General features: G+C 36.6%; 1 protein-coding gene across 13 annotated transcripts in view; it reads left to right on the forward strand.

Moving 5' to 3' along the window:
- The first annotated feature begins 7923 nt into the window (after positions 1-7923).
- The window catches only part of LOC100114127 (double-stranded RNA-specific editase Adar), a 266817-nt gene continuing 259098 nt past the window's right edge, over positions 7924-15642 (forward strand). For 3 of the 13 annotated variants that reach the window (XR_004345160.1, XM_031921463.2, XM_031921471.2), the window contains exons 1-2: positions 7926-8495; positions 8588-8637. Coding sequence is in view for 5 of the 13 variants with exons in the window: in XM_031921463.2 (XP_031777323.1) it covers positions 8435-8495; positions 8588-8637 (111 nt within the window). In the remaining 8 variants the exon portion in view is untranslated. Of the gene's footprint in view, positions 8496-8587; positions 8638-8859; positions 8902-8939; positions 9056-10202; positions 10479-10691; positions 11357-11446; positions 11601-11857; positions 12010-12050; positions 12233-15642 lie in introns of those variants that run through there. The other 10 variants (XM_032601413.1, XR_004345161.1, XM_031921467.2 and 7 more) reach the window with 10 other exon arrangements.

Below are 15642 nucleotides of genomic sequence, written 5' to 3' on the forward strand. Positions count from 1 at the left end.
TTCATAGGATTTTACAGACATTATCTTTCCTTAGGAAATCCGAAAATGCCTGACAAAATAAAAAACAGTATATGCGATTCTGATAGGACATCTTTGAAGTATTTTTTGCGCGATGAAATTGAATGCAGAGAAGCTAACAGAATCTTCCGCAAGCGGTACATAGAAAAAAAAAAGTGATCATTCGTTTCATATTTCTCTGTATACGTTAAAATACATTCAATTTTGTTTTTAAAAATATATTGAGATGTTATATAAAACTCATTAGGTAACTGTTATTTAATATACAATTACAAACTTTTTTATACTAAAACAAAGTTTTATTTATTTTTATTAAAACAAATACAAAAAAGGAGAAATATTCAGAAATTGCTTAAGAAAAACAGTAAATACATTTTACGTAGTTCATATCAAATTTACTGCTCCATACATTCAGTAAGACGTATGTTAATACTCCCGAGAATATTTCTACGTGATTTAGCGAGGGAAGGTATAAATAATTGAAAACACTATTATATCAGGCAATGAAAATGTATATTTTTTCAAAACAGGTTTTGAAGCACATAGCTTCTGGTTTGGTACTTGACACTACCTTGAATACTACCAAAATACTGTCAACTTGCTCTCGTTCCTAAGCTTATAAACCTTAGATTCGGCCCTCTATCGTTAACTTTAAAAGCTCGATAGAGAGTGGGGGTTTCCGCTGAAATCTCCTTAGACAATAGCGTTACAGTTGGATTTCCCGAGTCTGGCTCCAGGCGTGTTTAAAAAGATTAAAAATTAAATTTTGTTAAATAAAATTTTAGATTTTACCCAAGTATATCGCGCTCCCCTACTCTTCATTTAAACACTCCGGGTCAGCTAAGCTCACAGCAGCAGCATAACACCAACAGCGCCACGAGCCAGCCAGCGGCGGCAGCAGAAGCAGCGATAGAGCGGGAAGAGCGCGCAACATGCGCGTATATCTATATATATATATATATATATATATATATATATATATATATATATATATATATATATATATATATATATATATATATATATATATATATATATATATATATATATATATATATATATATATATTAAGCGGCGAGTGCAGCGGCGCGAGAGAAGGAGTAGCAACGCAGCGGCGGCGCGGCGTGCGTATTAGAATAAGCTTGTGTGAATGATTTTTGTATATAGGTGTGAATGTACGTGTGCAAGTATGAATGTGATCGTTTTTTCGGCGGCGCGATACCCGCTCTCCCCGCTGCCTATATAAGGACTTGTACGGGTTATCTGAGCTCTCTAGCCGAAGCACAACTAAAATGCCCAGTCCCTGCTCTTGAGCAACTTACGCCTTGAGCGGGTAAAAGACTTAGAATATTTTCGAATATTTCTCAAACTTGTTAAATTTCTGTATCTCAAAAGACTTACAAAATTAAGCGTGTCGAACCTGATAACGCAACTAACGCGTATCAGCTAGAGAAACTTAGAATAATTTCAAATCTTTTTTATACTTAGAAAATCGTGATCTAAAGCCCATAACGCAAAATAAAGATTATTGACTTATAACTATATTTTAAAATCAAAGCGAATATATAAACTTTTCTGTTGCCAAGAATATTTGCAATTTACGCAATATTCTATCTAAAAACACTATTCATTAAATATACTTATTTTATTTATTGAAAAGAAATAACAAAACTTTTATTATTGTAATATCCTTCCATTATCTGGTATCCTGATCCTCTCTTATTATAACAATACATTATAACATAGAATCAAATGTCTATTTATGTTCTGTCGTCATAATTACGACGCAGATCAGTAAATAATTACTGCTCTTCTCTAAAAACTAAAATCATATACTCGCACAAGACCGAGAAGAGTCGTGACCGTTTCAATCTGCAACGTAGGGAAAACTCTTGTCGACTCACAAGGAGAAATTATAAGCTGATATAAAAAAATCGCACTTAAAACATATTATATAAATGTATGTGCACCTATGTAATCATCAAATACTAACGTTAGTTTAACTCATCAAAATATGTCGCCTCGAAAGCTAAATATAAGCATATAATGGAACCTTAGACTCTAGGACTTGCGAGTGGTAATTAGCTAAGAAACAAGACATGTACTCTAGTAGGGTATACGTAGAGAAAAGCAATTTAATCACAAATATAAACAAAAAAGGTTTTCTTAACATTAACTACCAGCAAGATTGGGAGACGTGAAATGCAGGAGCGAAAAGAAAGAAATAATTATCACGAAAGTATGAATAAATAGCAAAGGTAATTAATGATAAGGAAGCTTGTAAGAACTGTATAATTAATTCGTTAATTATAAAACTTGTAAAATTTGTAATCGTATTAGAACTAGATGAATGAGATTAAAAGTAAGAAAACTTTTGTTTAGAAATTAATTTACAAATTGAACTACCACTAGCGATATTTAAATATGAAATGGATATTTTTAGGAAGGATAGGGAGAGAAGGAAGACTATTAAATTAAATAATTAATGAATGTAATAATAAAAGAATTGTAAGAGTTTAATATAGGGAAGGCAGAATGAGGCTAATAAACTATATTAGACTCACGCACAAATCATGTACTCAACTCGATGTAATGTTACTATATCAATGTTGTAAAGCAAATGAATAAAAAGAAAAGGCTACTATAACCGCCATAAAAAAAACTAAGGAAAGGAGTATTGAATTAATTATTGGAAAATCAAATACAGGAAAAACACAAATTCTTACATTGAGTTAAAAAGCAAATATATTGTTAGTACTTAAAACATTTTTTCAGTTACAGTTGTGCGTTTAAGAATTTGAACTTAAAATCGTCAGCTAGGGAGTAGAGCGCCTCGGTTGGATCAGGAATCCATTGCTGAAACAATAAATTAAAGAAGCAAGAGCAAAACAAATGGAACAGATCAAGCCAGCACCTTCCGGAAAAATCCAAAAGCAATTGTGGCATCGAAGCCACGTGATTCGTCGAGCCTCGGGAGTCAACTCTTCGAGTTCAGGACAAGAATCTACAGAAAAATAGCCAAACTGTAAGCAAGTTCAAATCCGTAAGTACGATATACAGTGATAAGAACAGGAATAAATTTTAAACAAATGTAACTTACACCGCGGGTATTTCCGTTGTAGGTCTCGTAAACGTCTACGCAGGAGGGGTCTATGGCATCTTGACCGCAAATCAAACAAACTCCGTAAAGCATTCGGATCCCAGAACCAACGCGGTGACACGGAAAAATTATGATATCGGACACTGCAGAAGACGGAGGAGATAGGGAACGTTCGGATGAAAAAGAGGACAACGAAATAGCACTCTTGGTAGCAGATGAAGCGAGGCTAGGCGGTGGAGTAACCACGTTGCACGTTTTAGGTGCGAAGAGAGACCGAGCGGCGAGTGAACCAAACACACCACCAGCAGGTCAGAAAAATAGAGACCATGCAAATCGCAGCTAATGCGGAGAGCAACATCTTGAAGTGCACGAGGCGAAAGTTTCAGGGAAACTGCGGGAGCAATGGAGACTGAGCGCTAGGACCAGGTACAAATGGAAAAAGGGAATTAACAAAGGAGAACAAGAGGAAAACCAATCCAGATAAAGGAAAAGAAAGAAGAAACTCCCCTATGGAAATGGGAAAGAAAAGGAAAGCATCAGGAAGACACTAGCGGGCTGCACCTGACCCCCACTTCGGAGTGGCACCTGCAACTTGCGCCTGGCCCCGAAGGACCAAAAGAACACGCCCACGCTGAGAGGCAGAGGGCTCGACGCAGGCCGAAGGGTCGTTACGAATTCGTCTGTCAATGTAGAAAGAACAGAATCTCAGCAGCAAAAATCATGGCGCCAAGAAACCTGAAGAGGAAGCGGTGCGAGATGGAGCAAGTAGACGAGGCCATGCTCTGCTGGTCAGGGCGCAAATGCCCGAATAGAGGCGCACCGAGAGGCGAACGAACTGCTTGGAGGGAATTACGAGGCAGTCAAGCACAGGTTCAGGACGTGCCGGCATCAAAGTAGGATTCACAAGGCGATTTACGAAGGCTGCACCATGAATGAAGACATGACCTGGGAAGCGGACAGAAGGTATCACAGCGTCCGATCTGATAAATGGTGCGCGAGGTATGATAACGAAGAGAACCAGCACTCGGATTATCCCCGAAATAGAGAGGAATTTGAAGAAATCGGATTGTACGAGTATAAGGGGACGATCCTAAAGCCAGGAAAAGTCAGAATAGAGCGAATGCACACTTAGTGCAACAAAGTTTATATGATCTATGGGATCAAGAAGCGAAGAAAGAAGAAATGGGAGCAACCTATACAGACGGGTTGGAACTCATGGAGTATGGATGGAAAGAGAATAAAAATGAAGAACTGTAAGAAAGCTGGGACGAAGAATAACCAAAAATGAATGATTATTTTTTTTTATTTTAACAGGAAAAATTGTAATACAAAAAATGATTATAATAAAGACAAACAAATAAACACACTAACACGCAAATCACACATAAACAAGAACACAAAACAGACAAAAAATTTACAACAACCACAACTCAACACAAAATAAATAAACACGCAGTGCTCAGGAAACTGGGCACTATAAAAAAATTTCACACACACAAAAAAATTTCTTTAAAAACAAAGAACGGCCCGACCAGGATTCGATTCCGGACCCTTGAGGTCAGAAGCCAAGCACGCTGTCGCAAGGCTAGCATGCGCTTACACTCAGTCGCACTTTCATCTGACTCACGCTTATCGACAACACGCGAACAAACAAACAACTTGAATAAATCACAACAACTTCTTGGTGTTAACAATGAGAAAACAACAAACAAGAAAACAAATAATCATTAAGGAAACTCAGAAAGCTTACCTTACAAAAAATAATGAACAACTCACTCATGGTCACACAAATAAAAATATATATCTCCTTAAATTCGCCTAAATAAACAGTGCCTGGCACTGTCAACAAAACGAGAGGGGGAGTGTCACGTTCTTCGATACTGCACAGAACAGTCGTGAACTGTTGATACATGCCTGTCAGTCTGTACTACAGAGAACAGTACTGACCCAGGGATACAAGTCTGTCCGTCGGTACTGCAGAGGCCGTATAACTCTGCCCACGATAGAATAGGACCTGGCAGCACGGGGACTGCAATCAATGAAACGACACATCGAACTAGCCACGAGCTAAACGAACGCAATTATAGCAGAAAAGACACGTGTTATGACACCAAAATTAACCAAGAGGTCATCCGATGGGTCAATACTGAACTTGCAACAAGAAACAAGAAGCTGACAGTTGTCCACCTGGAGAAGGAGAGGCGCAATTTATGAACGCTCGGACCCGCGAATAGCTGACAGGTTGCGATCACCCGATAAGCTATAAATTAGCTTTGGGGAGAAGGGACGCCGACGCATTTTTGGAGCATCGCCAGAAAGACACACCCTTTGCCCTATCCTTTTCCACACCTCATCAGCCTATAAAAAAAGCCCATGTGTGACCGCACGAGGAGGAGCCTTCTGCACCTGGAGTTCGTACTGATAGGGCGAAGCTCTGTCCGATCGCCAACTGACCTTTTATTCTAAATCTGATTTAGTTTCTCGAGAGCATCTGAGCTTCGTGGTTCTGTTTGACTTACTGACTTAGAATATTTCACTGTACGAGTACCTTTGTAAAGCTATCTGAGAATAAACTGAATTTCATTATTAAACTCACATTTTGCGAGTCACGCGGTTTATTCAAACTTCCCACCCTAAGAACGAGTCCACGTAGCAGTCTAAGGCCATATAAAGTACAGCTGAGCTAATAGCCGAGCAACTTCAATTACAAGGTAAGCCACTGTCTTTGTTTCAATGTGTGCATGAGTGGAGTGTATAAGTATCGTATAGAATCCTCACTCTCGCTTTACAGAATGGCCGACGGTTTATAATCCAGAAAAATTAGCTGTGAAATCGCCCTACGGTAGAAATGACTGCATTTTGGATATTTGGTAAATCGGGGTCGGAAAAGCCGATTCTGAAATTTGCAGCTTCCTAGAACGAGGGGTTCTATGCGAAAACAGCGTGCGAAAGTTATTTTTGCTTATATCTCGAGATCGGCTTGACCTATGAAAAAATGGCTGGCATCAATGGAAAGAGCGTTAAATTTTGCATTGGAAACGATTTTTTACTCGATTCCGATGAGCGCAAAGTTCCGAGATAATTAATGAAAAAGAAATTTGCTTGGTGTAGAGGCAGGGGAGGGGAGCGCGCAGACGACATGGCCGCCACCGCTCTCTCCGCGGGCAGCGGCGGGACGGCGGGAACCGAGCCGCGCTTGAATGCGTCCTGCGAAAATATCATTTTTGACTTCGCGGCGACACCCGGAAAACTTTGTAAATTACTTGAATAATATTTTGTTGTTAGACCTATTTTTTAAGGAAGTAAAGGTAATCAAAAGTAGTATGTACATACAATTCTTCTTATTAAAATTAATCTTGTGAATAATTTATGAAAATATTGGGATACCATTTTTAAATGTGGCTATTACACAACACAACGGGTAAATAATAGAAAGATAAAAATGTTAATTTAAAGTTGACCTTTTAATACAAAGTTATAAATGATAACTATGACAACTTATTTAATTTTTTTCTCTGTGTTTATTAACAACTCCGTTTTGAAATATAATTATTTTTATAACTCCTTTTATGGTTCTTGATTTTTCTATATAATAAAAGGTATTAGTATTTTCAAAATCATAGCTATACTATACTATTTGATGTTCTTTATTTTACGAAAGTATGAAAAATATGAAACGTAATTACTACTAAATTTTTGGTAATCTCGAAATAGAATTTCGAGAAAAATTGTTTAATTCAGATTATTTAGTGCGATATAAATACCAGTGTCTCAAATGCTCTCTGGAAAAAATCATTCGCGACGTATCATATAACCGAACTCATCCCAACATCCTGTCACCACATACTAAATGTTTATAAATTATGAAAGTCAACGCCACATTCTCAATTCATTACTCGAGCTGGTTAATCATACGTCAGAACACTTTGGTATCTCATCGAAGTAACATCGTGCTCTAAAGAGTGTATTCCAGAGTCATTTTTAACTAAAAATCTATTAGAAATCACAAAATTATTGTTTTTTGAGTGTGTGCCTTGACAGTTTTTTAATTTGTTATACCATCTTATTGATTGGTTTCTGAATCCTAGAAGAATATTTTATTATTTTCGAAGAATTTATTCAGAATTACGGTATGTACGCATATTTTATTTATTCATATAAATGCTAGAAATTTAGATTAAATATTGGAATACGATTGACATTTAAAAACTTTATAGCAAAGAAAATAAATATTTATTGAAAAAACATGCTAGGTTTGTAATGCAATAAAATAGTGTCCGCACTACATAATGACATTATTCAAATAATGCACTGCAGTAGATTTATGTCAAATACTTTTTCATTTTAAATAGTACAAGTAAAAGTGTTAAGTTAGTGTATGCGTTAGATATGAAAATATTATTTGCATTTTCGCAACGAAGACTAGTACATTATTACGCTCTTTTGCGCAAGATATCTGATTCGAACTATTTGAATTTTGCATCGTGTAATATGGACTTTGCCGAAATCAAAGTCGAGATTGAGTGATAAGAGGTAAAATCAAGCTCATTTTAAAAATGTCCATATTGCACGATGTTAAATTTAAATAGCTCGAATCAGATATTTTACGTATCGAGTGTACATACATTTCGCACTCCCACGGCAAAATATAGTACATTTTATACTTTATATTAATGCATGGTTAGCGAGTTCAATTACACCACGTACAAGTACTTGATTCTTTTTATTTTGATTTGTAATACTTTTATTTATAGCACTAAAATTTAACGCTCTTTCCATTGATGCCAGCCATTTTTTCATAGGTCAAGCCGATCTCGAGATATAAGCAAAAATAACTTTCGCACGCTGTTTTCGCATAGAACCCCTCGTTCTAGGAAGCTGCAAATTTCAGAATCGGCTTTTCCGACCCCGATTTACCAAATATCCAAAATGCAGCCATTTCTACCGCAGGGCGATTTCACAACTAATTTTACTGGACTATTATAAGAACGGGAGCGACCGATCATAAACTTACATGAGGTTATATAGATAGACACCGGAACATGGAACCAGAATGGACGATGCAGCGACGCGTACGTACTCTAAATCAAACGCACCCAGTTGACCAAACTACGTCTATATAGAGTATATATTTATATTGATGTTTGCAGTAGTTTGTAATCTGCAATGCGCTGTAGGTTACGGTATTGGATCTTGGCAAAATTGGAGATTAATGCACTATTTACAAAGTTTTGTTTGTATTAGTAGTCTTTAATTATTAGATTTTCCTAAGTTTAAGGCACTTTTTAGTATTTATTAGAAAAGAAAAAAAATAACATGACGGAAAATATTACTAATGGTCAAACGTTAACTTGTCAATCAAAAATAATTGAATCAGGTGAGTGTTTGATTGGAGTTATTTATATATAATATTATTTAATTTTAATTTTTCTTCTCTTAAAAGCAGTACATTAAATTAATTTTTTTCAGAATTTCGTGCAGGAAGTCAAAATCAACGTAACAAACAGCAAAATTTGATGGTAAGTCTTTTTATCTCTAATATTTAAAAGCTTGATTTAAATTTACTGATGTAAATAAATTATATTCCTTACAGTATTTAAGTTATTATACAGTGCAAGTTCATTTCTGGATAATTTGTCTTACATCAGATGTTTGTAGTTACAAACTATGAAAACAAAAAAAAAATGATTATAAATACTTAAAAACAATATTTAGCATAGGCTTAGTGGCAAGTTCTACAGATAGAAAATCTATCAATGATCTTAAATTTTCAGGAGTTTGGGGTATTAATACATAAGTTATTATAGTTTTTTTTTTATAGATTTAACATATGAAGTCTCACATGTTAACGTACGAAGTCTCACATGGAATCGTTCTTTCGTGATATGCAGGAAAACAAAAGTTTTTGTAATAGAAGAATCAAAGGGCGCCCTGATGGCAAGTAGATAGAATAAAAAATAATTATCAAAAGCATAATTTAAAATTTTATAATAGCCTACAACTTGTGATATAATAATAAATATACAATACTAAATTTAAATATGAGTTGTTCTTGAAAATTGTCAAAAAAAAACTACGAATAAATGCAAAGGATTTCCTAGAATATTGACTTATGATATTATTTAAATTTAACTTGATAATGAATGTTCTTTTTTTTTTTAAATAAATTATTCTTAAGGTAGTACTGTTAGCTTATTACTCAAATTATTATTCAACATTTTAATCAAGGGTGTCTGACAGTCAATTCAAATCCAGATTTTGCATCACAAAATAGCCAAAGACACTGAAACTTATTTAGTTATAACAGATAATAAAATTTTGTGCGATGTAATTTTGTTTTCATCATAAACAAATTAATTTCTTGTGTCATCTCATATTTTGTAGTGCAAAATCTGTATCTCAATCGACTGTCAGATCCTCTTAAACTACATATAAAGATTGGTTTATATTAAAAGTTACTGACTTAAATTTTCATAAAGTTAATATACTTGAAAGAGAAATAGTAAAAGAAATAGTTAAGGAAAGTCGTTACTTTTGGATTGTATATTTATCCTACAGTTTTGTTAAAAAATTTTATTTTAAGAAATGAAGGTATAAGGTGTATATATTGCTTGTAATAAAAAAAAGAGTCTGTCTCCGCGGCCGATAGCGCGTACGCGAAAAGATATCTAGCGCACGCGAAATAACCAAGACCTCGCCGAGGTTCAACTCGCGTACGCGATAAACAATAATAGCGTACGCGAAAAACAATTATATTGCGCGCGCGAAAGTAATAAATAGCGTACGCGAAAAACAACAAATAGCGTACGCGAAAATTGAGGTTATATGTACACTGCATAGGTGTGAAAACTTTTGACTGCAGCAGACGCTGTTCTGTGTGCATAGGTGTAATCATAGACATAAGAGAGATAGACTGCGTGTGTAGGTTAGCATAAGTGGCACCCTGTTAGAGAAAGACAGACTCTCTTATGTCAATGTGTAAGACAAAGACGCCATACCTTCTATCAATGCTTGGTATATGGAAAGAAGGTATGTTGTCTTTCTCTAATAGGGTGCCACTTTTGCAAACCTACACACGCAGTCTATCTCTCTTATGTCTATGGGTGTAATAGAGATATATATTATACATGAGGGGTTAACACAGAAATCATTCATTAAGATTTTGATTGAAACAGTTAATACATGGTAATGTCTTAATAAAAACAATTTCACAACATACAAAATTTGCAATGTTTTATTGTCATAAGTTAGGGAGATACATATAAAATTAAATTTATAAGATATGCAGATATGCATAGAGAAAGGTTTTAAGTATGATGGAAGATCAACGCACATTGGAACTATACTTATCACTTTGCAGGTATTTTTACTTGCTAATTAATTTTAGATGTATCCCCTTAACTTATGTCAATAAAACATTGCAAATTTTGTATGTTGTGAAATTGTTTTTATTCAGACATTACCATGTATTAACTGTTTCAATTCAAAATCTTAATGAATGATTTCTGTGTTAACCCCTCATGTATAATATATATCTCTATTACACCTATGCACACAGAACAGCGTCTGCTGCAGTCATAGACATAAGAGAGATAGACTGCGTGTGTAGGTTAGCATAAGTGGCACCCTGTTAGAGAAAGACAGACTCTCTTATGTCAATGTGTAAGACAAAGACACCATACCTTCTATTAATGCTTGGTATATGGAAAGAAGGTATGTTGTCTTTCTCTAATAGGGTGCCACTTTTGCAAACCTACACACGCAGTCTATCTCTCTTATGTCTATGATTACACCTATGCACACAGAACAGCGTCTGCTGCAGTCAAAAGTTTTCACACCTATGCAGTGTACATATAACCTCAATTTTCGCGTACGCTATTTGTTGTTTTTCGCGTACGCTATTTATTACTTTCGCGCGCGCAATATAATTGTTTTTCGCGTACGCTATTATTGTTTATCGCGTACGCGAGTTGAACCTCGGCGAGGTCTTGGTTATTTCGCGTGCGCTAGATATCTTTTCGCGTACGCGCTATCGGCCGCGGAGACAGACTCTAAAAAACTATTGACTTTCAAATTAAAGAACAAAATGTTCTATTTAATTTCAAAAATAGAATACACTGAGAAAAAAATAAAGTTAGGGTTACTTGATAGCACAAAGTAGCCACAACCGGAGAGTCTCCGGTAGCCACAACCGGAGAGTCCGGTAGCCAGAGCCGGAGTCCAACATAACCACTAAATGTACCTATGCTGTTTTGCTCATAAATAGCATTTTGCTTCTGATTATACTGCATTAATCGATCATATTATCTATTATTGATAATTTTCTAGTTTACAAACAATGTAGATGCGGTAGCACGAGTTCGAAAATTCATCTACTCTGGCCTATGGATTTTGTCCGGTACTGGCTACCGGACTTTCTCCGGTTAGGGTTACTTGACAATGCTTACTTGAGCAACTCCGGTAGTGGCTACCGTACTCTCCGGTAACCATAACTTTTTTTTTTAAATTAAATCACATATTAATACAAATAAAAGAATAATAGAAAAGATTTTAACTAGTGTGTTCAAACAACAGTACTACTATAACTAACCATAAGAAAAATCATTAATATTTATACACCACAATGTAACTTTTATAAATTCTTAAACTAGAGTAAAAGCTTTAATATAACATTAAAAATGTTAAGAGAGCTTTTATGAATTATTTATTAATGTGTATAATATATTTTTTGTCAAATAGCAAAATTTAAAGAAACAGATCGAGTAAAATAATATAAATAATGTACACAAATATAATATATAACCCAGATGGAAAATATCATTAGTACTTTAACGCAGATTAATATAGAATTATGTACAGTGAATTATTACAGTGCATTTATTCACAACTAGGTACGTGGTTGGATGTTTCCTTATATTTACCTATGTTTTAGAAACATATATACCAAACAATGACATACCAAATCGTATGTAGTCGCTCAAGGATGCACTTAAATATGCAGAGCATAGGACTACATGTATGATATAAGGAAATACTCTGAAGTAACAGTCTCTTACAAAAAACTCTGAAGATATACTGAAAAATGTACGGAAATCTTACGCAAAGGTATTAAATGTATGTAAACATACCTAAACGTAAGAAAACATACTACAATTTATAATAACTTAAAGGTATTAAAACGTACATAATCATTCAGAAATTAAAAAAAAAATTTCTGACAATTTTGGTGTATTTAAAAAATTAAAGTTTAAATGGAAACCTTTTTTTCACTTGATGCTTTATTGTTACTTTTGAGTATATTTTGTATATTTCCGGATGTTTCTGTGCAATACTTTAGGATGACATATGATGACGTACAATGTGTCTAATTTTTAACACCAATCTACGCAATCGTACAAGAACATACAGAAACTTATAATAGCGTATAGAAATTTAACTAAACCATACGCTTTTTATTTTTGTCTATTTTCTTAAATTTCCCCTGGTAGAAAATTTCGTGCAACGAAGATTGGAATCGAAATTTTGTTAGCAATAATTAGAAAGTTGATGGGTCGTTGCAAGAACGTTTCTGAAACGTAAATTTATAGTACATTGTGCAACTAGGAGGGAAAATTGGATTTTTCAGACTCGGATGATGTTTTGAGCACGAGTGGGAGTTGAGGGCACCCCGTGAGGTTAGGAATTCATTCGGTACGGTGGAGTCGTGTGCGCAAGGCTACGCCGATCCGAATGTGTCGTGTAACAACGATCTCGACCGCTCTGTGTGCGCACAGTAACGGCCGGGATAGTGTCATGGTGTTTTGAGGTTATCCCTCGGATTTGTGGAGTCGTGAGCGCACGGCTTCATAAATCTTCGTCGCTCGTCTCATTCTTCTCTGTATCCTGTGTGCACACAGAGATAAAGCGAGTCGTGAGATGTCGGCGTAAGGTTGGTTTTGTTGGTCAGGAATTTACCTTTGTTTCACCAGGACGTGAGCGCACGACCGGGCGAATCGCCGGCGGAACTATTGTTACTCCCTTAACCCTGTGGGCTCACAGTGGCAGAGGGTGCAGCAATGTGTCATTCGGGTTTTCCGGGTTGCCTCGTGTGCTCACGATGGCAATTCGGAGTTTCGGGTTTCGGTTTGTCTACCAAATCGTCACGTGGGCTCACGAGCCGATTTCGTCGGCGTAGGTCTACCTCTCGCTGTTCCTTGTAGTAACGTGTGGGCACGATACTACCCGGAGTGGAGCTCGAGTAGCGCGTCGCCGCTGATTCGCCGGTGGTTGCCGCGCTCGTGCGGACTCGCCTTGCGGATGTTGCACGCGCGCGCTCAATCCGCGTCGTGCGGATTCGCCTTTTGTTCGTTGCGCGCGCGCGCTTGCTGCGCATGCCGCGTCTATTGCGGCCGCCTTCACACGTATTTACATATATGTGCGAGACTCGTGACTCGTCACAAAGTTATGTCTTGGGTTACCAACATTTAAACCAAACGCCATCACCTTAAACCTTGTAGGTTAAACTACACTATTTCACAGAAGACAAATCCTAATTAAAAAATATGTGCTCAAATCAGCTAGCCTATAAAACATCCACTTATTAACAACTTCAAGCTTTTAAAAGAATTTGTAGGAAAAAAAAATCCAAATCTAAATTTCTTATGAAAACAGTTCTTAAAAATTCTAATAATATTTGACACCTTCATTGCTGCCATCCTTGATGTAAAATTGCCGCAACCATCACGTGCATACTTTACGTATCGCGACTTCAAAATCAGTATCATAGAATCTAATTGAATTCTTGGATGCATGTGACTGGCCGTCTGTTGCTAGCTTATCTCTTGAGGAATGCGTTTCTACTCTTAACTGCAATCTTAACAAAGCCATTGAGCATTTCGCTCCCCTTAGGACTAGGTCCAGGTAAGAAACATCATCCGTGGTATACTGCGGATCTTCGTGAATGTATTCGGGAGCGAGATGGATTTTATCGATGTTTTCGGAGATCTCGACTACTACTCAATCTCTACCTATATACATTAGCTCGTGATCAAACGCATAGGTCGAGTAGGCCAGGCAGAATTACCATTATTCTTGCCTTGACTGATATTGGTGCAATCTGTAAGGATCTCGAACATCTTGAGCTCGTTGAATCCAAGAAAAGCACTTTTTCTCTTTTTTCTAAGGATCAGCTTAATGATCACTTTAGTGCGGTCTCATTTTCACTGGACGAGTCTGATGTGTGTGATTTCCTGGGTGAGTTGGATGGCACGGATTACCACGAATGCCTTAATTTTATGGAGATTTATGAACCGATGTCGACGAGGCTATCGGGAACTTCACAACGCAGACACGGGGATATGATAAGATCCCCCAAACACTCATAGTAAAGGCTCTTCCAGTCTTGTCATTGATCATCTGTAGAATTTTTAACCTGTCTTTGAGTGAATCTTGTTTTTTTTTTCTTGCCTGGAAGAGAACGTTGGTGCTTGCACTCAATGAGGTTACTTCGCAAGCATCAGTGACTTCAGGCCTATTTCATTGCTGTGCTTCCTTGCCAAAGCCCTTAAATGGATTGTTCAGAGGCAAATTTCGGATTACCTTAAATCACGAGTGTATATTGACCTGTTTTAAACTGGCTTTCTTAAGGGCCACAGCACTCAGACAGGCCTTATAAAGCTTACTGCTTCTGTTTGATTTTTCTAAAGCGTTTGATATGGTGTGTCATGTGCGACTTTTTAAGAAGCTTCTCACTTTAGGCCTGGTTAAAACAGTAATCAGATGGTGAGCGTCTTACCTCTCGTGAAGAGAACAGGCTGTCATTGATGACAAAACTCAATTTCCAGTTTGAGTCCTCTTAACGGAGGGGTGCCGCTTTTTTCTCTTTACATCAATTACATTAGCTTGTGTCTCGACTTGGATTTACAGCACATCATCAATGCAGATGATCTGCAAATTTATTTTGAATGCTCTTTGGAGAAGCTCGATACATTGTCAAGAAAGATAAGCGTGATCGCTGAACGTATTAATAACTGGGCTACCTTGAATAGATTAATACCTAATGTTTCTAAAACTAAAACCATTGTCATTGGCTTCCCATACTATATTAATAAATTTCCTTCTGTAGCCAACAGCTATATCTACATAGAAGGTGTCAGAATCGACTATGAATCTTCGGTGCTCAGTCTTGGTAGTAAATCAGTTGTAAATTCTGACTCCAACAAAACTGGAAGGAGCATGTTTTTCATGTGTGCAAGCGTGCTCATTCTCTCATGTATTGTCCTTCCAAGTTTCGTCGGAGCACTAACCTCAGGCTGCGCAAACACCTCATTATGATGCTTCTTTTCCCAATTATTGATTACTGCACTTTTGTTCTTGTGGGCTCATCTCACAAGAGCTGAAATTGATGATGAATGAGAGAGAGAGAGAGAGAGAGAGAGAGAGAGAGAGAGAGAGAGAGAGAGAGAGGGAGAGAGAGAGAGAGAGATTAAATGCTGATTTATTTCTGGCAAGGCCCAGCAGGACCGTATGCCAGGGTGCATAATTCT

This window comes from Nasonia vitripennis (assembly GCF_009193385.2).
Source record: "Nasonia vitripennis strain AsymCx chromosome 1 unlocalized genomic scaffold, Nvit_psr_1.1 chr1_random0012, whole genome shotgun sequence".
In the NCBI taxonomy this organism is placed as follows: domain Eukaryota; kingdom Metazoa; phylum Arthropoda; class Insecta; order Hymenoptera; family Pteromalidae; genus Nasonia; species Nasonia vitripennis.